Below are 23,638 nucleotides of genomic sequence, written 5' to 3'. Positions count from 1 at the left end.
AAGTACCTTTGGTTTGTAGAACAACACTGACTAGGTATTAAAGAGACATATACCTATTTGACACCATCCATGTTCATTGCAACCTGTCTGTGCTTTGCATGAGGATGGAGTCAAGCATTTGTCTCAATATAGCTTCTTGTGCAAGGGGTGCAAGGCCCTTGACGGTGAATCTGGCAGCAAAGCTGACTTGTGTAGCACCTTTCCTTTTCTGCTTAGGGTCTGTTATGGGGGAAAGCTGAACAGGAAAAGCTGACAAGGAAAGGAAGAGGGCTAGCTACTCTTTTGCTTCTTTTTGTTTACTGATTCTGGTACTCGCTACACCGGCGTTTCTTTTTTCAGAAAAGATTGCACATTTGGCTGCATATAAATGGAAGGGGGCAATGAATGGCAGAACTGGATAAGAGGACACAAAGAAAGGGAATGGGACCTTTCTTAAACCTTAAGGTTTGCTTTAGTAGTAGCAAACCTCAAATTGGGCTCAATTGTGTTGAGTGACTTAATTCTCGGTTGTGCTGGGGTAACTAATGCTATTTAGTAAAACAGAATACAGAGCTGCCATGGCTTATGGAGAACCCTGCTGTAGGACTCTGGAAAGAATATAACCTTCTGAAACTCAAGCCTGTCCTGGATAAGTTACTTAGTCTTATTTTTTCATAGCCCCACAGCAGTTACACTGGCCCACCAGGGTGAATGGACAGAGGTAGGAAGGAGTGGCCATGCCACTAGCAGTAGACTAGGCCAGTGTGGTCACTAATAGCTGGAACTGTGCTCTCTTTTTGATTTGGAAAGAAAATTCTCCCTTACTGGTGAGTGTAGAAGTTGGTCTGTTATAGAAATGGAATATGGGCTGGGTGGCAGCTCAGGCTAAGAATTAGGCCATAATGGCTCAACACCAAATATCTAAGACTGCAAAGGAGGTCACATCATACCATTCCTCTTACCTGGATAGCCTCCTGTGGCATACAGCTGGGGTGGGGGAGTCTCCTAGGCAGCGTAACAGAGTTGGCTTGCCAAGAATTTTGGAGCATCTCATTGGGACTGCCATTTCTTAGAGGATCTTTTTGCCTTGGTAACTTTAATCCAGAGCTGGCAGACTCTGGATCTGCTATGGTTGTCTCCGACTTTGCTTTGGAAGACAGTAATTTTGCATGGACGCAAGAAGGCAAAGACGGTGAGGAAGATTTAATGCAGCGGGGTGGACTTTTACAAATGTGGTGGAGAGAGCTGGTGTATTCCTTTTGATTCACTAGTTGAGTTGTATTAGTGGAGTCCTGAAATGTTGGTGCTTGTGAGGCAGAGGCCATCCGTAGACGCCTTAAAGTTGGAGAGGTGGAAATTCTGGCCAGAGCATGCCGGTCAAACTGGAAAGGTGCATGATGACTTCCAGTGCACTCCTCTGTGGGAAGCTTCAGGAAAAGAGAAGAAGACTCAGTATACCCACGTCTTCGAGTGAAGTCACTTGTAGGCATGGTGGTGTCCATACAAGCTGATACTGGTTGTGTTTCACAGGGACTGAAGACATCTTCTAGACTGCTGCTTCTACACAAAACAATATTTTCTTTATGAAGCTCATTTTCACTCTTTAGAAATTCCATATTGATGCAGGTTCCTTTGACCAAGTCTGGAGAATAATCAGAACTTTGTTGTTGCATCTTTATTTGTAGCATGAGGATTTATAGCTGTGTGCACCAAGCAAAAATGATCAGAAAAGGTTTTTAGAAACTTGCTGTATGTTTTTTTTTTTTTTTTCTTTTTTAATGAGAGAATACATAAATTGAAAAAGTCTAAACAAGATAACGTAGGTATGTGCATGAATACAGAAACTATTGCCTGCAATTCGAATCCTGCTTAAATGCAGGTTTCAACAGCTCCAGAACAGTATTTCAGTGAACTGTGAGTGTGCAAGCAGTGTCAGCATCAGTCAGCAGAACTAATTAAATTGTAAAGACTAGCTGTGTATTTAGGAACTGTGCTCATCTGGTGCTGCAGCCACCTAATTTCCTGTTGCTACTCCCCCTAAATGAGGCTGTAGCACTGCTGTACACAGGATAAAAATGAAGTCGCTAGCTCTCAAGACTCCTACTGGTTGCTAAACAGTTTACATACAAATACTAATTACTTGCTGAAAGATTAAGCAAATACAATTTATCATTTATGTAAGGTGAGTCCAATCATTCTTTTCTTCAGGAAAAGTATTTTGTAGTAAACATTATGTATATGTAATAAACTAATGAAAAAAACAATTTATCAAATAAAATTATCTTTTGATTGATGAGTAAATATGTTCTATGACTCATGGATCTCTATTTTAAGGTATTTTGATGACTAGTCTCTCTAAAACTGGACTGACATTTCAAATTATAACTGATGATTATTAAACCTCTTCAGCTTCTTTAATTCATCTGCTTCTTTTGCTAGGAGGAATCTTAAAAGCTGTTCATGATTGCTGGCTTGGTTGGGCACTATTATTTATTAATTTATTTGAATGATTTTATTCACACATACGTTGGCTTTTTTCTCGAGCTATTATCACATGTTGAATATTAATTTTGAGTGACTTTGTAGTCCTCTAAAATGGATTTGTCAAATGACGAGAAACAAATGCTTTCATCAGGTTTGCCAGTTCAAAATACTGTTATTTACAAACTCTTCAGCCAGTAGAAGACAGTCATTCAAATGCTTACAGGAAGCAAAAGCATATATTTATGATGGAAATGGCTTCATTCACAAGTGTAGTGAATAGCCACAAATACATTAGCATCTGCTCATTCTCCTTTAATAAATAAAGGTTAATTAATGCATATGCTCATTAAAATGGACATAAAATCACATTCAATATATATCAATATATAATTTTACAATAATGAGTAACAATTACTATATTCCAATTTTTAGTAAAGATACAATTGCATACCATTGCTGTGAACACCTTATTGCTAAGTGATCTTTTAAGACTTCTATTTTGTGAAGTGCAATTACATCTAGATATAATAAGGAAAGGAGATTGCAGAATTTTATAGACAGATATGGAATTTCCAGATATTTATGTAGAATTCTGTTGTAGAAATAGAAAAGATTAAAGACATATTTTCATGGAAGTTTCATATTAAACTTAAAAAAATAAAACAAAAAATACCAAAGATAAAAGGTAATGAAAAATAATAATTTTAAAGTAGAAACTCAAGAAATTGTTCTTAAATGTCTCAGCAGCAAAATATTTGTAAAGAAAATACAGTGTAAAAAATTCAGAAATATCCCCCACACATGCAGAAAAATTAGTGTATATGATTAAACTTACCAAGCTAGCTAGGTGAAGATTTACCAGCTTCTAGAATATCACGTCCTTTTTGTGTGCAATTAAGTCAAATTTCCAACAAGTGCTTGATTAACTGCATATTAGGCTTAGGAGCAGAGACAGTGTTTTCTGTTTTAAAGCCTCCTTACTGAATGCAGTTATAGGGAACTAGTTTTTCTTCTTGTAGAGTTGTTTCTAGGGGATTTGTTTATCAGGTCAGACGGAAGTGGCTTCAGGATCAATGCCCAATTACAAATGGTAACATGATCCATACATTTTATTAAACTTAATTCCCTAATTAATTCTTATTTTGCTTTTCATATTTTAAGTTTGGCAAGAGGGATGTCAGTCAAGTACATAATAAACTGAAAGGGCAGATGAAATGCCTCCACCCCTCCAATAACACATTTTTTGCTTGTCTTGATTCATTCAACTGGATCTTAGTATGCATTGTTCATCCTTCATGGAAGAATAGTGGTGACGTTATATCCTTTGGTTACATTATTTACAATCAGATTTTTATTTAAGCAAGTGTGTCGTCTGAGTAATTCTGAACACAGACACATTTTAGCACTGGAGTACTTAAGAACTCATCTTAACATCCATAATTCATATATCCCCTGTGCCTGGCACTCTTTACAGTTGTGTGTAGTGCATAAGCAGACTTGTTCACTGCCTAACTGAAATCTTTAGAATGTACTTTAAAGCTGATACTATGAATTTACTTCCATGCATTCTTATGTGAAGGTATTTAGGTAGCCCTTTGCAAGCACCAGTCCCCAAATCAGTACAGGGTCTACCAGACCAGACCTTAGTACTGCTCAAGGAAACCTCTTTCTAAATCTAAATCTAGCCTCAGGTTCCAAATGTCTAAACATTCAAATACTACTTTTCTTTTTGCCTACATGCAACTCAGAGGATGACAGAAATGGTTAGGCATGAAAGAAGGTTGTTGGTAGGACTGAGCAGTCAATTTGGTACGTAGGAAACTGTGCCTGTTTCAGGAAAATGACAAGCCTAAATTGTGGACTGGTGCTGGAAAGGGATACAATGAAAAGTAAGTATTGCAAATGTTCCTTTTTCAACTTCATGTTTAGTTTTCTCACCTCTCAACATCTTCCTTGGTAGAAGAGGGTTAACCTCTTACTTTCTAATAGTTCATGGAACATCAAGGAGTTTTTACATATTTTTATATGTATATATGCATTTTGCTACTGTCAGAGACAGAATTAACACAGAGCTAAGCAGAGGAATATGCATTTGAATAGCTTAGGAAACACTATGCTGGCTGATGGACTGCATAATGAAAGGGCCAAAGCAGAGGCTAGAATTTGGGTTTGAGTTAGAGCTGGACTTTAGTCCAACAGAAATGTATGAAATGTGGGATGATGGCTTTGTCATAAGATCACTATGGTAAAACGGGCAGAACCTTTGTCCATTTGTCCTCAAAAACTTGCATGTTCTCTACATTGAAGTAAAAAGCTTTCTGTGCCCCACTCTTCTTCCTCAAGTCCTCCACTGATAGAGCTATCTGGAAATGGGCATTACTATGTTTTCTTTCAAATGACTTTCAGAATTTGGTGTATGCTGAACATACTCACCTAGCCATTATACTCTTTGAGCACTGCTCCCAGCTTTGCTTTTAGTCCTTTGAACAGATGCATGCTTCTGAATTCATAAGACATGTTTATAGGTGCTTCAAAGCCCTTCCAAAGTGAGTGAAGCAAATGACATGTCTTTGTGATCCTAGTAGTAGCCCTGTGGGTTGTGGCAGCTTTACAGTAAGACCTGGTCTTAATAATCAGGCTGTGTATTCTCCCTGGTCTGTTGCACTCTTGAAGGAACAGACCAAGCATGATAGATTACCAATTCAGCGAGAATTCAAGTCAGTACTGGGAGCTGTAGCGCAAGCCGAGTCGGTCCTAAGGTCGCATAGTCTATGCTGTGTGTGTGGGTATCCTAATGAGGGGTTAACACTTTAGAACACACTTGTAGTCTTATTCTCTGGTCTGTCAGTGAGACTCTTCTAAGAACATTTCTGTGGGGAGAAAGTCAGCAGTTGTGGTCTCAGCACAAGGCAGTGTAGATGTAGTCACGCTGACTGAAAGTTGCTGGGCAAAAATAACTCATTCTTGCTGTCCAATTCAAAACATCTGAGATCTGGCTTTCAATATATTTAGTTCTGATTAGCTCATAACAGGGTCAGAGCACAGATGCTATTGACATCAGCTGCCGCTGTAAGTACTCAGCTCCCTTGGGACTCCTTGAGACTTCAGGTCTGAAGTCAAGGACCCAGATAATAAGGAACATGCATTTAGTGACCCCTTGTGAAAAGTTCAGTTTGGGCAGTACCACAAAGAAACCATGAAATAGATGGAGAAACACTTCTCTAGGTAAATGTTCACATGAGAACTCCCTTTTCTCCCTTATGAGCCCTAGCATCCGTCACCTTCACTTATCAGTTTTTTAACAAATAAAGAGCAGTGGTCCAAAGACAGCAGTCTCCTACGTGCCTTAGTGTTGATTCATTCCCAGAGCTAGGACATCCTGTACTCTGAAGAAGGGTCCCATCAAACATACAGCATGCAGGTACTGTGCAACTGGTGTAACCAGCACTATCATTTGAACTGACCTCCCCCCCACCTCCCATTTCTTCCCCAAGGAAGCCTAAAAGGCTACTAAAGGGGATTTATGCTCTGGCACTTTCTCATTTCTTGGCACTTAGCTTTGCAATAAAAATATTGGTCTTCTAAATTCCTACAGCCTTCTCCCATCTCTAATTAAAGAGAAAATAAATTTCCTTTTCTCAGTTAGAGAGGAAAGTTGTGGCTTGTATCTGAGCTGCAGGTACAGAACAAGCAAATTCAGATGAACATCTCTGTAAGTGTGGACAGAATCCTTTAGAAATTTAGCAAGAGATGCAGGGTTCACCATTTTTCCAAGGCTTTACCTTAGCCAGAATTTGATAGACTTTCATTGGACCAGTATGAATTCCATAAAAATGAACAAACAAACAAAAACTATTTTCCAGCAAAATTCCGAATAGCTAATCCAAAACCAAACTTATAAAAGAAGAAATTCCCATTTTGTTATGATACAAATATTTTGTTTCTCTAGATTTTCTCTCTCTCAGCAAAACAAAACAGAATATTTTGCCTGAGAAGTTTCAAAACCTTTAGTTAATGGCAGACACCCATTATATGAAATCTCTGTCAAATGGTTAAAATTTGACAAAGCAAATGGGAAAATAATCATGAGAGCAAGTTCTGGGCCAATTTAACATGCATTGCCAGTTCTGCCTTTATAGTGCTGACAGTGGACAGTAATACTTCTAGAGAAGTTAATAAGAGCGGCAACACCTTCCTACCAATACACAATGATTTCTGTATAAAGCATTTATTATTTACCTTTCTTTGGAGTAAAAGAAAATATGATGCATTTAAAAAAATAAACAAAGCAAAAGATAAAAAACAGTATTCATGAAAAGCTCTCTAAAATACCCTGAAAAGCAGAGGCCTTTTCTGTTCTTAGAATGAACCCCCATGGAACTTAAATGGTAATTTTTCTGCATATCCAACAGCGAATGGAGAAAAGCTTCTTTGTCTTCTGAAATGGAAATTCAGAAATAAGTAACACCCACAATATAACTAATAGCCAAAAGGGATAAAAGTCAGAGGGAGGCGCAGAATTGTTAATTTCTCAAACTCTTCTGTAGGAAATCTTTTATTTGATTTGAAATCATCTCTAGAAATTTGTATTAGGCTAATGATATGTAAACAAATAATGAAGGAGCAGCTTTGTTTCAGGCTGAAGTAGGACAGAAATGACTTGACTGTCTTAGCAAAATTTCACTCTACCTAATTTTGATCTGGGCCTAGTGAAGCATTGTTTCAGATGGGTAATGCTTTTGACCTTAAAGACAGGTCACTTAAAGAGTCAAAAAAGTTTTTCCATTTGAAGAGTTTCTTCTTAATAGTATATTTAGAAGAAAGCATTTATTGAATACAATTACACATAATATCAGTTACTTCCAAACTATATAATTCATCAAATCTACTGTTTTTAAGAAGTCTTTAGACAGCTTTATTTATACTCCCTTTTATGTTTCCTTTTCTCTCCTGGGAGTTTCTTTATGAATGCCTTGGGGGTCAGCTTGAACTTTAGTTGTTCAATCACAGCATTGATAGCTCTTAGCAATCTAGGTAATTGCCTTTCCTGTCAGATACTGTGCCTGGTTTTCATCTCTCAGCACCTAATCTAAAAACTCATCATATCATGCAAATTAGAATACCGAAACAGAGGTAGAAGACAATGGCCAAAGGATCAGGTCTGAATCTCACCTGGCAGATCAGTGAGCTTTTGGCCTGCTTTCTTCAATTTCACATCAAGTTATTTGGAAGAGTAATTCATCTCATCCATGTTTAGACAGGCATGCACCTAAAGCAACTGTCCTTGTGGCAGTGGTAATGCCTATTACATACACAATGTGATTCATGGGATAATTCATCTGACCTGTGTTAGGTATCTGTTCTAGGATCTCAAGAAGATGATATTATTTTCTTTTTTTAAGTATTTATTAGTTTTTAATATTATTGGTAGACCTTGGGCTGCCCAGTCCTCTGATTTGTTGGACCATGACTTGCGGAGTAGTGACTTTCCACTTGTGGCCACCAAAATTTTAAGGGACCAGCTCTATCTGTTGAATGTTCATATGTTATGAAATGTTATATTATGAGAAAGAACTGGGGGGAGTGGCTTACTCACCAAAGGGTCATGCAGCCATCCAGAGGGAACTTGAGAGGCTCGAGAAGGAGGCTGACAAGAAACTCGTGAAGTTCAACAAGGAGAAGTGCAGAGTCCTGCCCCCTGGGGAGGAATATTTCTATACCAGTACATGCCGGGGTCACCCAGCTGGAAAGCAGGTCTGCGGAAAAGGACCTAGGAGACCTGGTGGACACCAAATTGAACAGGAGTTGGCAATGTGCCTTTGCTGCTAAGAAGGCCAATGATGTTTGTGGTTGCATTAGGCAAAGTATCACCAGCAGGTCAAGAGAGGTGATCCTTTGATCCTTCCCCTCTACTCAGGTGAGGCTGCACCTGGAGTCTACTGTGTCCAGTTCTGTCCCCCTCTGCCCCAGTACAAGAGAGACATGGACGTACTGGAGAGAGTCCAATAGAGGACCACCAAGATGACCAAGGGACTGGAGTACCTCTCTCCTAAGAGGAGATGCTGAGAGCTGGCGCTATTCAGGCTGGAGAAAAGAAGGCTGGGGGAATCTCATCTGTGTCTATAAATACCTGAAGGGAGGGTGAAAAGAGGATGGAGCCATGTTCCTTTCAGTGCCCAGTCACAGGCAGTGGGCACAAACTGGAACACAGGAGATTCTGTTTGAACATCAGGAAAAATTTATTGTGCACGTGACAGAACACTGGAACAGACTGCCCAGAGAGGTTGTGGACTCTTCTTCCTTGGAGATCTTCAAAAGCTGTCTGGACATGGTCCTGAACAACCTGCAGTAGGTGTCCCTTGGGGCTGGACCCAATGACCTCCAGAGGTCCCTATCAACCTTAACCATTGTGTGATTCTGTGAAGTAGATGGGGACCAATGGGATTTGCCCCAGATTGCTGAAGGATTTAGTAGATGCTATAGCTGGGTATTGCTCAACAATTTACCAAAAGTCTTGTGAGTCTGGGGAGGTCCCTGCTGACTAGAAGCTAGCCAGTGTTACACTGATCTAAAAGAAGGGCATGAGAGAAGATCCAGGAGACCACAGACATGCTAGTCTAATCTCAGTATCAGGAAAAAATATGTAAAAGATTATCCTGAGTGCTATTTAAAGACGTTTAAGGAACAAAGCTATTATCAGGCATAGTCAACATGGGTTCCTATGAAAAGAAAGTCCCGTCCTAGTGATTTGATCTCTTTCTACAGTAAGGTCACACACTAAGTGGATGAAGAGAAGGCAGTGGTGAATGCAACCTTCCTGGATTTTTGTAAGGCCTTTGATACCAACCCTTGCAGTAAATTTATGGACAAATTGGCCAGCTGTGTGTTGAACAGGTTCATGCTGTTGCAGGAATAAAGGTGGAATGAAGAGAGCTGTAGTTTTCTGGCTGAAGGCAAAGCAGCATTGAAACGGAGAAAGGAATCAGTTGGCAAATCATCAGTCAGGAGTACAGAGCTGAAATCTGTATGCTTGAGTGTTGATAAATGAGACTGATTCTTTTGCTTTAATGTGGTTCCCAGGACCGCTGTCATAAAATTGAAAGTTGCAGACATTTTCTCCCAGTTACTCTCATAGCTATCTTTTCTGCATCTTAATGTAAAAGCTATAGGCAGGAGAGTAACACTGAATCAGAAGAACCCAGCACTCTTATCACCATGAGCACTATACAAGGCTCTTATTGTAACAGGTATTGATTGGCCAGCTATGGGATAAATCACAAGATAAATTTGTAGGTGAAAATCATAACTTTCCATTAACAATCCATTAACTGGCTTTTACTCTAGCTTTATGGATTTTTATTTTTATTTTGCTGGGCAGCCCTCTTTGGCATACCACCAGAAAATGTAATACTGTAGAGAAAGGTTTTGAAACAGCCTCCACCTCCAACCTACAGCACTGTTATGCTTTGGCAATGGTTTATCCAGATAGCTGGGTTTAATGGATACAGTAGTCCTGCCAAGACAATACATACTGTAAAGAGTGACATCTGTTTCTGTTCACTCATCAGTGGCTTCTCACATGATAATCATAGTAATGAAAATGACAGGATTCCAATCAAATATACACAGATATTTCCCCATTCTTTGTATGCTTTTTAGGACCTAATGTGCTGTGAGGGGAGATTACTGTAGAACAACAACAATAAAACAACACGTTGTGTAAAGCTAAAAACTTGTATCTATTCTCATGAAGCTAATTCAAATTTATTATAGAAATTCAACATATACACCAAATTTCTGTGAGAAGAATGTATCAGCACAATTGAAGGGCGAGTTAAAGAGAACTTTGGCTGCACTTCCCTAGATGGTTGCCAGATGTTGCCCTAGTGTTAGTTGGACACAATGTTAACTCATCCTCTTCACAACTTTTTGATTATGTAGGACATATCAGTCTGCTGTTTGGACATACAGATGATGGTTCATTAGTTTTTAATAGTCACATTTGAAACATTAAAAGGTGGTGTTCACATGTTTTCAAAGAAATGAATGTGGAATATGATTTTATGTTAGAAAGTATAAGGTATAAAACCAGCACTGAGCATTGAACACTTCTAAATTTTTCAAGTGATGTAGTCAGCATCGGTTCAGCAAAATAACTGGGATTATCTTGTGCTATCCTGGCTTAGAATTTGTAATGTTTATTTGTCTGACTCAACCATATGTGGTGTTACCTAAGTACAATGAAGCTTACCATCCCCAAAACTGTGAACCATTGCTTTGAATTTTAAAAGAATTCAATATGTTATTGGATTTATTTTTTTTTCAATGATGGAAATGTAGATCATTGCTCCTGATGGACGTTCATGGAGATGAGAGAAAATTCATCTCCACTATAAATTCATAAGATATTTCACCTGTGAATTACCATGACTACATCCAGCCATATGGCCTATTTCTTTTAGTTTTAGTTTAAGGAGAAAAGATAATGGAATAGAATAGGGATGGTATTTGTTACAATGAAAACATAGGTAAATGTAAAATAGTTGTGATATTTTGTCTTTCTGCCACCTGGCAATTTCCTTACCATCCTCTTTAACTACCTAAAAACACCTTGGAATTTATTATGCTACAACTGACTTTAGAGTTTATTTTGGTGTTGACAGTCAGTAGGCAGCTATTAGTTCTCCAGACTGCAAGATCAAAGACAGGCAAAAGAAAGCAGCTTTTTGTTACACTCATTCTCAACATAAAGCAAAACACACTTTGACTAACCTATTAAAAGAGCCTTGTTCATATATGACTTAAATATATTATTGTACGACCACCTCTAAAAATCTCTGATCTGCATCCATGTGTCCTGCAGAACAAATCCAGAGGTGCTACTGACCATCTGAGAGCATCAGAAAAACAGGCAACAACTTCCCTAGAGCTGGAAGTCTATTCCTTGTTGCTGTGCTTTTGATATGTTAGATAGAAACTGTTATCGATTTTCCACTATAATGGAAAAAGCCACAGATTCATTGTTTCAATAAGATATTCACATGCATTTCTGTATTTTAAATTATTGATGGCACCCTATGATAACATATAGGTACAGACTACATACATGATAACATAAAGCTACAGACTACTATGAATAGCAATTCCCATGGACTTGATTTCAGCTATTTTGGTAATCAACACATTTAAGTGATTTACACATCCGTTTTAGGAATAAGACGTGGAATTTTAGCAGTATTGCTTAGACCAGAATTGCACCCACCCCCTCACACACATGTTAATCTAACAGATGGATTAATATAATCACAATTTAAAGATTAGTACAGTTGCAATTCTATTCTCTTCACTTGCAGAAAGAATTAAATATTTCAGAGTATAATTTCCTAAATGGGAAAAGAACAGAGTAAGTGCATCAAGTGACTTTACTTTTGCCCTGGGTTTTCTTTTCTTCAAAAGCTGTGATGGTTACAGAATGTATTCCACAACCCTTTAGTGAAAGTCAGGGTTTGCCAGGTGGACTCAAGTCAAGAAAAGAATACTTGAAAAAGTCCAAAGAGATCAGCAAAAAACCAATGCAGATACAGATGGGTATATCCTCTGATGGAAGATACTGGGCAGTGCTGAAGACAAAAATTTTATAAAAAATAATGAGTGAAGTCAATAAACAAGCTTACAATTGATTATCAAAAAAAAGTAAATAGAACTCAGTTGATAACCATACTTACAAAATATTTATCCTTGATATTTAAGTTGTTATTTTTCAGAAGAGTAATACCTCAAGCAGACAACTGTAATAATAAGAAAGGTTATCTTTATTTTGAGCTGGAGTTTTGTATATATATTCAAAACAGATAAATAACAGAACTATTGGTAAGTATAAAGTGGCAAGCTTGCTGTATATAGATTTTTATTGAAAAAAAAAAAGAGTAAGTTTTTTCAATTTGTTTGAAAATTTGAAATATTCAGATAAATTAATAGGATGGTTACTAAGTTATTTCTTTGACATATTGTTGAGTCACCAGTGGCCTCATGGGCTAGTTTCACATGCTCTGCATACAAAAGTGATTGCTTTCCACTGTACAAAAGGGCTGAAACCCTTATTTCAGTGAGGGTGGCAATGGTCTCAACATTAAAATCAGTGAGCCTTGATATTTTGGGTTGAAAATAATGCCTAGAACAAAACTTTCCAGTGTAACATAACTTCTATATTTTCCAGTTGGTGTTCACTCCATCCATTTGCTAAATAAGACCTCCTGGGATCTCATCAGTCCTTGCCTCTGAAAGGCACCTTGCTTTGTGTCAGGGATGAAAAACTGAATCTGGGGCTAATGGAAGATTACTTATGACTCATTTCTGGTATTGTCTGCTTTTCCTGAGATGCAGAACCACACGTTGGTTGGATTTGTATCATCTGAAATAGTATGAACCTTCTGCTCTGTTTCTGTAGGAGAATGATCCTGGGTCTGTGAAGCTGACAGGCTGGAGGCTTCCCTAGCCCAAATTGGTGTGAACATATCAGTCAATACAATTTCTTATGGTGGTGTCTTCAGATCACGGTGTCCTTTAGCTTTTGGTTCTACCAAATTTGTTTCATACTTTGCTCTTTCATTCTGTTAGCTTGTTAGCTCTTAACATAGAATGTGAGCTGGTAAAAACCTTGGGTAAATGATTTTTTTTTTTTTTTATGTTTAGGACTGAAATTTCAAATTCTGTGAAATATCTTCAAGTGCCTTAAGTTTTCAGAAACCAGAAGCAGTCACTAAAAAAAACATGAGATACATGAGTATTATTTTCACAAAATATTTCTGCATTGCTAAACAATCTGTCTTGGTAAACAGTTCTTCCTTTACTTCTATGTTATGAGGAACACTTCAATATAGGAAACAGAAATATGTCATGAGTGTGTCATTTCTGAAGAAATTCCTCTCTAAAAAGTTATGATAGCTGAAAATGATTATTGTGAAATTTTCCTTCCAAAGAAAACCTTTTTTTCTGCAGAAACTAAGGAGTGCTTCAATTAAAAAAGGTGGCAAGTCTTTAGTAACTTAATCTGTATTTTATTTACGCTTTCTTTAATAGGATTTTTTTAAGTAGCCCTTTAGCTTTCTTTAAATACTACCTAAGTAGCTCTCAAAATTATTTTCATAAAATAGATTCAATAATTATCTAATTGTGTCTGAAAGCTGTTTGAAGCACGGTTCAGTTCTAGATCATCTCATGAATAAATTTTCCAGTCGGCAGATGATGCCATCTGCAGCATGCCAGCACCATGTTCATTGCTGAAAAAAAAAAAAAAAAAAAAAAAAAAAACAAAAAAAACCACACATCTGTTTAAACTGCCAAAACAATCAGTTGTAATAATGGAAATGATAATAAATAAATTGCCGTATTATTAAAATGCCTACCTACTAGTCTAAGTACATTTGACATTAATTCGTTTAGATAGTCCACTGCATTAAAACCATTATATTTATTTAAAATTGGTGAAAAGATATTATGCTTGAAAGCTGGGTGGAATTTTTGTAAGCCAATGAAATAAAAGAAAAACTGCTTTTAACCTGAAGAGGAAAATAGTATTAAGTTCTATTTATTTAGGATTAAAACCAGAGGAAAACATCAAGCTTTATGAACCTTTGCATGTACAAGCCAGCAGACATGTATGCCAAAAGAAAACATGTATACCAAAAAGAACAAAGACATGATCACATATGGAAAAGATCGTATATAGAAGTAGATCACAAATGGGAGAAAATATCACACTTCCAAAGATCCCACTGTTCCACAGTGGCGTCTGAAGTACAGCCAGGTCTCAGGATGGGTAGTCTATAGCAGCCTCACACATTGTTACTGGTTTTCTTGCACTCGTATTACTATTTAGGTTATGTTGATTGTGTGTCATAGCCTGGATGTAGACACAGTGTTGGAACATCTCACATGTCAGTCCTTCTCTCTCCTGGTTTAGAGCATTTCTCAGAGCAGTAGTAGGACTTGTAATACATGGTGGTAAGCAGGCATGGTGGGAAGCAGGGCCTCAAAATGCATAGTAGTTGTTCAGGAGGAACAGCAATGTATTACAAATTTGGATTGGAATTTGCTTTTCTGACTGCTTGACTCTACACTGAGCTTTCTTCTTAATCTGGATGAGCCTCATGATCTATACATCCCTGTAAAACAGACATTAGTCTTCCTCCACATACTATCTATCAACCTTTAAGGGGGTTGGAAAAAGTTATCACTAAGAGAGTAGCTTCTTTCATAAACAAATGAATTTTTGTGTACCCAAACTATTACTCTCTTTGAGAAATGATGTAACACTGTAAACTTTTAGGATCAAATAATAATTTAAGTTAAATGAAACACTTGGAAGTTATCTGGTTCAAGCCCTCACTTGAAATAATTATTGAAATAATTGACTTTGATCAAGGAATATTATATATTCTTCACTCCTTGTATGCATATTACTCATTCTGCCTTGTGATATGGACAATTCAACTGTTTCCATGACACTTGGTAAATATCTTGACTCACTCAAAGAATTTGTGTAGAAACTATGCAAGTGTTGGTGAATATAGGAAAAATATATATGTTAATGAAAAAAATAATGGAAAAGCCACTCAAGGGGAAAAAGCACGAGGTCCTAAATAAGGACAATTTTTTCTCTCCTCATGAACAAAAGACAGGGAGACAACTCCTTGTGAGAAAGGAGTGGTTAAGCACACAATCACAATAATTGCAGTTTATAATAAAATATATCTTGGAGTAATATGTAGATATGCTGTCTGAAACCTCCTTTTTAAAAAAAGTTACAGTGAAATTCAGTCTATTGAAAATGGTAGCTTTGACTACACTCGATGAAGATATTACTGTCCAGTTAAAATCCTTGTTCTTTTTTTTTTTTTCTTTCTTGTGTTTATTGGCTCTCAAACCTCTTCTGCATTTCCTATTGCTTGACTATATAGCTAGTTATAGCAGTGGGCTTATAAAGCATGCAGGTGAATTAACATAGGAGCCAAATAATCACAAGAGGCACTAGTCTGCAGGATGTAACTATTTCATGTATGCATGACACTGAAGATTTGTCTGTGCTCTGGAGGTAAAACCCAACCTAGCAATACCCACATACATGACTGTACAAGTTTTCTCTGTATGTATATTTTTGTGTATCTATGGATACATACTGTGAAAACTTGGGAAATTTTCTGGCCAGAAATATGTTGTTATTATTGTAATATGTGTGACTTTCAGTAATCAAACTGTATTCAGTGGTCATAATTAGCTCTGTCACTGTATATACTTTTCAAATTATGGGTCACTGTTTCCACTGACTTCATGTTTAAATTTTATCAAGTGTCTTGTAAAAGTGAATATTATGCAGTATAAGTAATGAAGGAGATAGCTATAGATCCACAGTTAAAGAAGAGTTAAAATTTTTATTTTAATAAATTATTTTTCCAAGTCTGTTGCATATACTACTTATGCCATAGTGATTTGCCTTGGAGATGTCCCTCCTTCTCCATTGATTACAGAAAGACTACAGTTTGTTTGGGGAATAATCCCTAAAATTCTACCCTACAGCAGGAAAAAGTTTTCTGAGTCATGTAGCTGCTTTGTATGTAGACATTACTTATATTTTGTTGACCTGGCATTCATACAGTGTTTACAGTTTTACGATATCTTTTTTCTTTGATGCATTTATCCTAAACAAATGACTGTGCTTTGAGCTAACTTCTTGCTCACTCACTAACTTAGTTTGCCTTGCCAGGAAACAGAAAGTTGTCATGTTTTGGCTTAAACTGTTTTTAGGATGATGACCATGAATTTTACAGACTTCATTCCTAGCCTGAATGGACAGTGGTATTAACTCTTGCCCAAGCAAAACCAATGGCTACAGATCATTGAATAGCCAGGAAGGGGTCCAAAGTGTATTTAGCTCCCCAGGCGATCGTAATAGTAAAAACATGAAAAAACCCTGCACCCAAACCCATTATAGTAAACAGCCTAGTGGACACATATATATTTTATCAATACCCTTTTACTCCTCACTTTTAGAGACCCGAGCACAGAGCTAAACTTTCTACCATCTAATACCACACCGTAGTTTTTTAGTGAAAAGGGAATTGCTTCTGAAAGGTTTAGAAATATTGCCTCAACTAGTGATATTGGATGGAGTAAAAAAAACAACCAACCAACCAAAAAAAAAAAATATCACCAAAAAACAACACACATATTTACAACTGAAAAGGTACATTATTTTTAAGCTTAAAAAAAAATCTAAAAAAAATATATTGGAACTGGTATATAGTAATTGTCCCCCTTGGACTGCAGAACATTATGTTTTTGCAAAGAAAATTAAGTTTTAATTGACTAAAATATGAACATTTGGAAAGTATGCTACTAGAAAAAAATTAGTTGCTATTTTGAAAGAAGTACTGTGCGCTTGCATACTATAAACCAAACTCCCTGAACTCTAAAAAAAATAACAAACTAGATAGGACATAATTTAAAAAAAATATTTATGGGTGTCCACAGTAATGAAAGATAGTATTCACAATTCCATCATATATTGCTTTAAAGGCAGCTTGGTTCCACGAAGTAGAATAAAATGATAGGATTGGACTAGCGTCTAGTCAAACACCAATGACTTTTGCATGGTTGCTCTGTAATTATTGTCTAAATAGCATAGCTTTGAAGCAGTAGGGATTAGCCTTTTGAAATGTTATCCTCAAAGGAAAAGTACAAACAACAAATCCAAGTGGAATCAAATACAAAAGTTGACATTAACTCAAGAGTACGTTTACAGAGTTAACCACTAAACGTCATGAAATGCCACAGTTTGGTCTGGCTGTGTAATTTGTGCTGCTACTGCTGCTTTGTGTCATTATCTCACAGGCTGATTACATGGATGTCTGAAGTCCCTCAGACAGAATCTATCAGATAGAATGGCCCCATACAGATACAAACCTATGCATGTGTTCCGTGTTCATTATAGATTTGTCAGTAACCAGTGGCAAATTGGTGAATGTGAAATTAAAGGATAGAAAGGTATTCAAATTATGACTAAGAGTAATCAAAGTCCCATAAAATAAAAGTTAAAACTCTGTCACCTCAAGCTCCATGAAGGCCTCTGTAAGGGGATTTCTAGGTGAAGTCTGGGATATAACCTTAAAATTAAATTGAGGGAGTATGAAAAGCTCTCTGCAGATTGCAAGTGAATGTGTTGCTTTTCCTAGAAAATTGAAGTCAGAAGTTAACATGATACACAAAACTGAGATCTTGCCTCAGAGATCAGCAGCTGAGACTTAAGAGGTTGCCTCCAGCTGAGACCACACGAGATTTCCACATGATGTTCACACTTGATACGGGTCTCTGTATCTGTTCTTGCTTCAGTCAAAGCCACTTCCTTCTATGCCAGTTTTATTTTGGCAGGCTGCAGAAGGTTCACTGAGCTGAATCTCTCACCTGCAACTTCCTGAAAATCCTTTCTACTTTCACCTGACCAGAATGGAAGTTCTAGTTGTGAAACCTGGAACAGGGAAGGAGCTTCCCTAGTGCGTACTGGTGTAAATCACAATTTTCCTGTTCTCCTCAGCCTTGTTCTCATAGCTGGATCTGCAGTGAAGCATATGTGGAGAGCAGGGACAGGGATAGGCATGTCTGAGATGCACATGCAACAGCATCTGGGAGGTGGTAGAGGGAGGTAGCTGAGACTTCATGGCAGGCAGCTGTTGTGAGAAGACAGGGCACTGCAAATCTGGGACATAAATAGCCTGGGAATCAGGAGCAACAGGAACTCATAGGAGCAGTATCTGTGGTCATCATCCATGCTCTGAAGCATGTGGATGCAGAAAAATCCACCCTTCAGCTTTGTAGTCATTCTCTCTTCTTTTCTGAATTTCCTTATTTTCAGACTGTCGTTGATAGAGAGAATTCAATAGATAGGGTAGCAGTCTTACAGGGCTGTGTAAGAAAGACCATCACCTTTCTCTTTCTCTGATGTGGTAGTTCTGTGCAAAGAGCAAAAAAATGCACAGCTTAATCCATTACCCTGTGAATTCTCACCAGACACCTTGTCAAACATAATATATCTCTTACTATCATTCCCTGCATATGGTACCACAGCCAGACTTTTCCTTTATCCAACTGATTTCAATGTAAGATAATGTGAATGAACAGCTGGGCAAGACTTCCCAGTGTAGAAGAACCTTACCGAAATTGGATGGAAGCTTTCACTGGCACAATTTTTCCTGGCTTCCAGCTGCTGACAGTACAAAACTACCAGTTTATACGCAGTCTGCCTACCTGTGAGGTATTCTGGGTACTTGGAATAAGAAGTTGGATGAACAAAAGGACTGATGTATCATGTGAAGGTGCATGGGTGTCTGGTTCAATTGGACACTTGTGAAGCCTGTTTGGAGTAATTTCAGGAATTATTGGAGAGGCAGGTCATTTTCATCCACTTTCCTTCCTTTCGACATTTAACATTGATGTTTTCCTAGAAGGTTGGTTCTGATAACAGTTACTGGGACTGTCAGCTGTATTCCCACCCTCCTTCTGTCAGACAGGCAGATTTTACATGAAATCCTCATCCCTTTGTTTTAGAGGAGGCAAGTCATGTATTAAGACTCTTACTAAAAATAACAGTGGAGGTCTAGTTTATGTAAGCAATATGAAAATAGAGTCAGAGGATGGAGGCATTCATAGACTGACTTCCACAAATGAGAGGTGTGCTCTGTCATGGATGGGGGTAGCGAGCAGAAGTATCAGAGCCAGGACATATGATCCTCCGTTGCTCTAAAGCATCACCACAGTATTTGATGTTAAGAAGAACCATCAACAGCAGACTTGTTCTTGCTCCTGGACAGACTGGGAGAAATGTCCATCCTCCTATTAACATTAGAGGATCTATTGATGGAGGAGCTATATGGCAAACTATCTGTATTATCCCCTAGGCATAGAGTTGAGGACAAATGAACTTTCATGTCGTTCACCAGATGCTTTTACCAACAAGTCAGGAGCTAGCGATTGATGGACAAATAGATTGCCTGGGAGGAAAGGGGAATAAGCCATTTCAGGAACACTACTGAGCAGAGGATGTGCTAGGCCCAAAGGGACTGTTTCTCTCTTGTTTTATCTCGGTAAGCCAGAGGGAAATGCTTATTCAAACCTGTTAAAATTCATTAGATCTTGAGAGAGGAAAGCAAAGCCTGGGTAGCCAGATGTTTGGATGGGGCAATTGCTAATAAGCTATTATAGAAGTTGGACAGGAAGTGGCAGTCTGGTCACAATAAAATAATAATATGCTGATCTTTTCTGTCTTTTTGTGTCCTACCCCCCTGTGGCTGACTGCTTGTTCCTTGGAGATATCAAACCCTTGGCCACAGCAGTTAGAAATGTGGTTTAATCAGCTGTCATTTTGCATCCTGCTGGCTGCTTGGCTCCCCTTTATCCTCTGTCCCAGATGGGGGGCTCTCCTTCCACTGATGATTTACTTTGCACTGTTCCTCTGCTTGAAGTACCGACTGTCCTTCCTGAACAAGTTCTTCCTTGGTGTTATGTAAGGCAGAAAACAAACCAACTCCCCCCAAAGCAACTACATTTATTGTCAAAAAATATCATTTGTTGATGTTTGTTTATTGTATAATACTGGCAGCTGAGCAGCCATTGTCCAGGATAGTGTGCATAAATCTACACAGCACAATGGGCTGCTGTGTGAGCATACATTTTCTCTTGTGTTTTCTTTAGCATGGGCAATTAAAAACAATATAGAGCCATTTCAGCCACAAATCCTGGGCAAGGAATTAAGAATTTAACAAAGAATTCCTTCAAATTATTGTAAGAAAAAGCAGCTGAAACTCATTTTCATAACGAAATGAATGACTTCTAACCTTTTGGTTGTGCAGACTGAACTAGGAGAAAATACTAGCCCATTAAAAGTTACCAATGGCTACCATAAAACAAGGCTGACTTCCAAAAGCATAGTTCATGTGCTAGGGCTTGCAGCCAGACTTTTCCGGGAACAGCAGCAGGAGGGATTAAAGGACTACTTTCAAGGCAGTCAACTTTGCTGGGATCAGACACCAACAGTAAGATTTCCTGTGGATTTGTAATCCCAATACATACCACAGAACCTTGGTATTGATGGACATTTTATCCCTGGCATGGATGACTTTTCTCCCTGTATGGTGGAAAGAAGGAACATTTTCAGATTCAAGCCACCATTTTTTCACTAGATTGTATTTATACCCACATCTTACCAGAGGAAATCATGGCAGCTAGGTGAACACTGGTAACTTGACAATGCTGTGACAGAAGAGGTTGGTGCAGTTATTTTTATTTATTTTTTTTTGTTTTGTTTTAAAGAGATTTCAATACACCTCCAATATTTTGCTGGTATTTGGCCTCACAGATATTTGTGTTTATAGGCGGGCACACTAACTAAAAATGTACTTTTTGCAGGATCTAGAATGAGACCATGAGACATTTCTGCAGACATATACAGGGAATAAGGCTCACTATGAGAGATACTCATAGACATATGTAGCCATAGTACCTATTTAGGAGCTCAGCAAATGACTTTAGAGAATGACAGAATGGAAGTTGTCATGGATAATGAAGTCTGAGAAACCTGCCCATTACTACCTTCTTTATGGCCTGTGTCCAGGAGGGGTCTCAGATTTAACCTATCCTGAGCTCTTTTAGGGCTAAAAAATGAATGTGTCTTGCTTTTTCCTGTGTATCAAAAACAGGAGGTAAAGTGCAGAGGATGAAGATGAGGAAAGAAAATGAAATGATGGCAAGGAGAGTAGCAAAGCAGTGGTAATAGGAGCGCAGCCTTCTAATGTCTCCTTGATTGACAGAAGTGAAACAGGAGGATGTGTCTCTGTCCCTAAATCTTGGAAGACTCCTGAGAAAACAGAGATGGTTAGGAAGAAAGGAGGGTTTGTAGCAGTGGAAGTGCTGTTGCAGATCTTAATGGAAACCCAGCATGGGTCATGTAAGAAGTCAAGAAGTCACCCAAGACTACGAGTCTGATTTGAAAATTTCTCTTAGCATAGCTATTAGCAGGAAGGATGATATACAGCAAAAATAATATATTTTTTCCCCTTTTCTGATTCTCTTATCTATATTCCTGTCTTTGAGCTTTTTTTTTTCTTTTTTTTTTCTTTTTTTTTTTTTTCAGTCTTTTCTGTTCAGCAGTCAGCAGTCGCAGGCAGTGTGACTTAGGTTGCTCACTTTGATATAAAGCAACCCCTTGATTTGGACCTCTGTAGCTGTGCCAGAATATTTTGTGTACTTCACTATACATAGACCTTGCTAATATGTTCTCATGACTGCCTACAGCACAGCTTTTGCTAGTTAGACATAATAATTGCAGATAAAAATTTATTATTATGAGGAGTCAATAATAGAGTGTCACTAGAGTGACACTCTAGTCACAGACATCAAAACATGAGTGGTAATTTATACTATACATACTTAATTTATTATAGTTCTATTTTATTTATTTATTTATTTATTTTATTGCTGTAGAAACACTTTCATCAGCCCTTCAAATAATGCCTTGAGGACAGACACTGCAGTGACTGAAGTCAGTGAACCCTCAACACATGCAGCATTGTGCTTCAGTCAAGAACATTAAACAACCCTGTTTTTATGACTTGGGGTTAGCAATAGTCATAAATGTCTGAAAAAGTTCTTTACCATCCACACAAAATTAAGTAACTAGTTCATTCATTTATCATACTGCACGAAGCCATAGAATTTCTGTTCTTTTGTGCTGGGATTCATGGCATCAACAGCATTGCCTTTCTAGGAGGTGATGCACATGTCAACTATTTGATGATGATGGAAGTAGCTGAACCACTTCTCACTAAATAGTATTACCACAACAAGATACTTTCTGATTTACTGGAGACTTGACTAATAACCGTTATTTACTGTACTAATAAAGTCTATGGCCACGGTGGCATGGCCACCTAAAAAATAATCAAGCAGTCTATATCTGGTGCCTGACCGGGTTCTAAGCAGTAAAGCTGATATTGGATGTTTAGTGGTTTCAATAAGTTTGGAGATAATGTGCTTTTGAGTGGGCCCCAATGTTTTGAGATCAAGTCAGAGTTTTAATACTGTGCCTTCCAATCCCTTCCAGTTTGTAGATCTTTGAATTTCACAGAATCACAGAATTTCTAGGTTGGAAGAGACCTCAAGATCATCGAGTCCAACCTCTGACCTAACGCTAGCAGTCCCCACTAAACCATATCCCTAAGCTCTACATCTAAATGTCTTTTAAAGACTTCCAGGGATGGTGACTCCACCACTTCCCTGGGCAGCCTGTTCCAATGTCTAACAACCTTTTCGGTAAAGAAGTTCTTCCTAACATCCAACCTAAAACTCCCCTGGCTCAACTTTAGCCCATTCCCCCTCGTCCTGTCACCAGGCACGTGGGAGAACAGACCAACCCCCACCTCGCTACAGCCTCCTTTGAGGTACCTATAGAGAGCAATAAGTTCGCCCCTGAGCCTCCTCTTCTCCAGGCTGAACAAGCCCAGCTCCCTCAGCCGCTCCTCGTAGGACTTGTTCTCCAGGCCCCTCACCAGCTTGGTCGCCCTTCTCTGGACTCATTCGAGCACCTCGATGTCCTTCTTGTAGCGAGGGGCCCAAAACTGAACACAGTACTCGAGGTGCAGCCTCACCAGAGCCGAGTACAGGGGGAGTTTGTGGATAGTGAATGTAGATGTAGAAGTTTCTGAAAACTGTATATATATAGTTAATTATAAAAAAAAATATATTAACATGCCCTTCATAAAATTCTTATTTTGTAGACATCTTAGAAATAGCCCACAGGACTTTGTGGATCTGTAAATGACAAATTGCAAACAACTAATTTAAAGCATAAAGGAGAGTGTCCAGTGAGCCATCAGCAAGGACAGCAGTGTTTATTAACGATGGACAGAGAGCAGAACTGTAGTAATGCTAGCATCTTTAATACACATTTGATGAACTGTGTTCTTTGATCATAATTCTGCAAGGTAAAGTGTTTGCTGCAGAACAGCTTGCCATCTCTTGGCTTTGTACATGTCTACATGTGTGTGAGTGTATATACATGTTGCTGTGGTGATTGCTTCACAAGGAAAACTGATCTCTGTGAAGCTACCATAAGAGAGGTTTTCTCTGA

At 38.1% G+C, this 23,638-nt stretch overlaps 2 protein-coding genes across 4 annotated transcripts in view; one reads left to right on the top strand and one right to left on the bottom strand.

The window, feature by feature from the left end:
• PLEKHG7 (pleckstrin homology and RhoGEF domain containing G7) overlaps positions 1 to 3,425 on the bottom strand; it is a 40,508-nt gene extending 37,083 nt beyond the window's left edge. For all 3 annotated transcript variants that reach the window (XM_084506557.1, XM_084506558.1, XM_084506559.1), the window contains exons 1-2: positions 3,299 to 3,425; positions 942 to 1,679 (exon numbers count right to left, since the gene is read on the bottom strand). In XM_084506557.1, the coding sequence (XP_084362683.1) occupies positions 942 to 1,667 (726 nt within the window). In that variant the 5' untranslated portion in view covers positions 1,668 to 1,679; positions 3,299 to 3,425. The remainder of the gene's footprint in view (positions 1 to 941; positions 1,680 to 3,298) is intronic.
• Positions 1 to 23,638, top strand: part of EEA1 (early endosome antigen 1) — a 406,236-nt gene that overhangs the window by 106,484 nt on the left and 276,114 nt on the right. The gene's annotated exons all lie outside the window — the stretch shown is intronic.

The sequence above is a fragment of the Aythya ferina genome (genome assembly GCF_964211825.1).
Source record: "Aythya ferina genome assembly, chromosome: 1".
Lineage (NCBI taxonomy): Eukaryota > Metazoa > Chordata > Aves > Anseriformes > Anatidae > Aythya > Aythya ferina.
The sequence above is the reverse complement of the archived record's forward strand: the minus strand, read 5'-3'. Positions and strand labels throughout refer to the sequence as shown.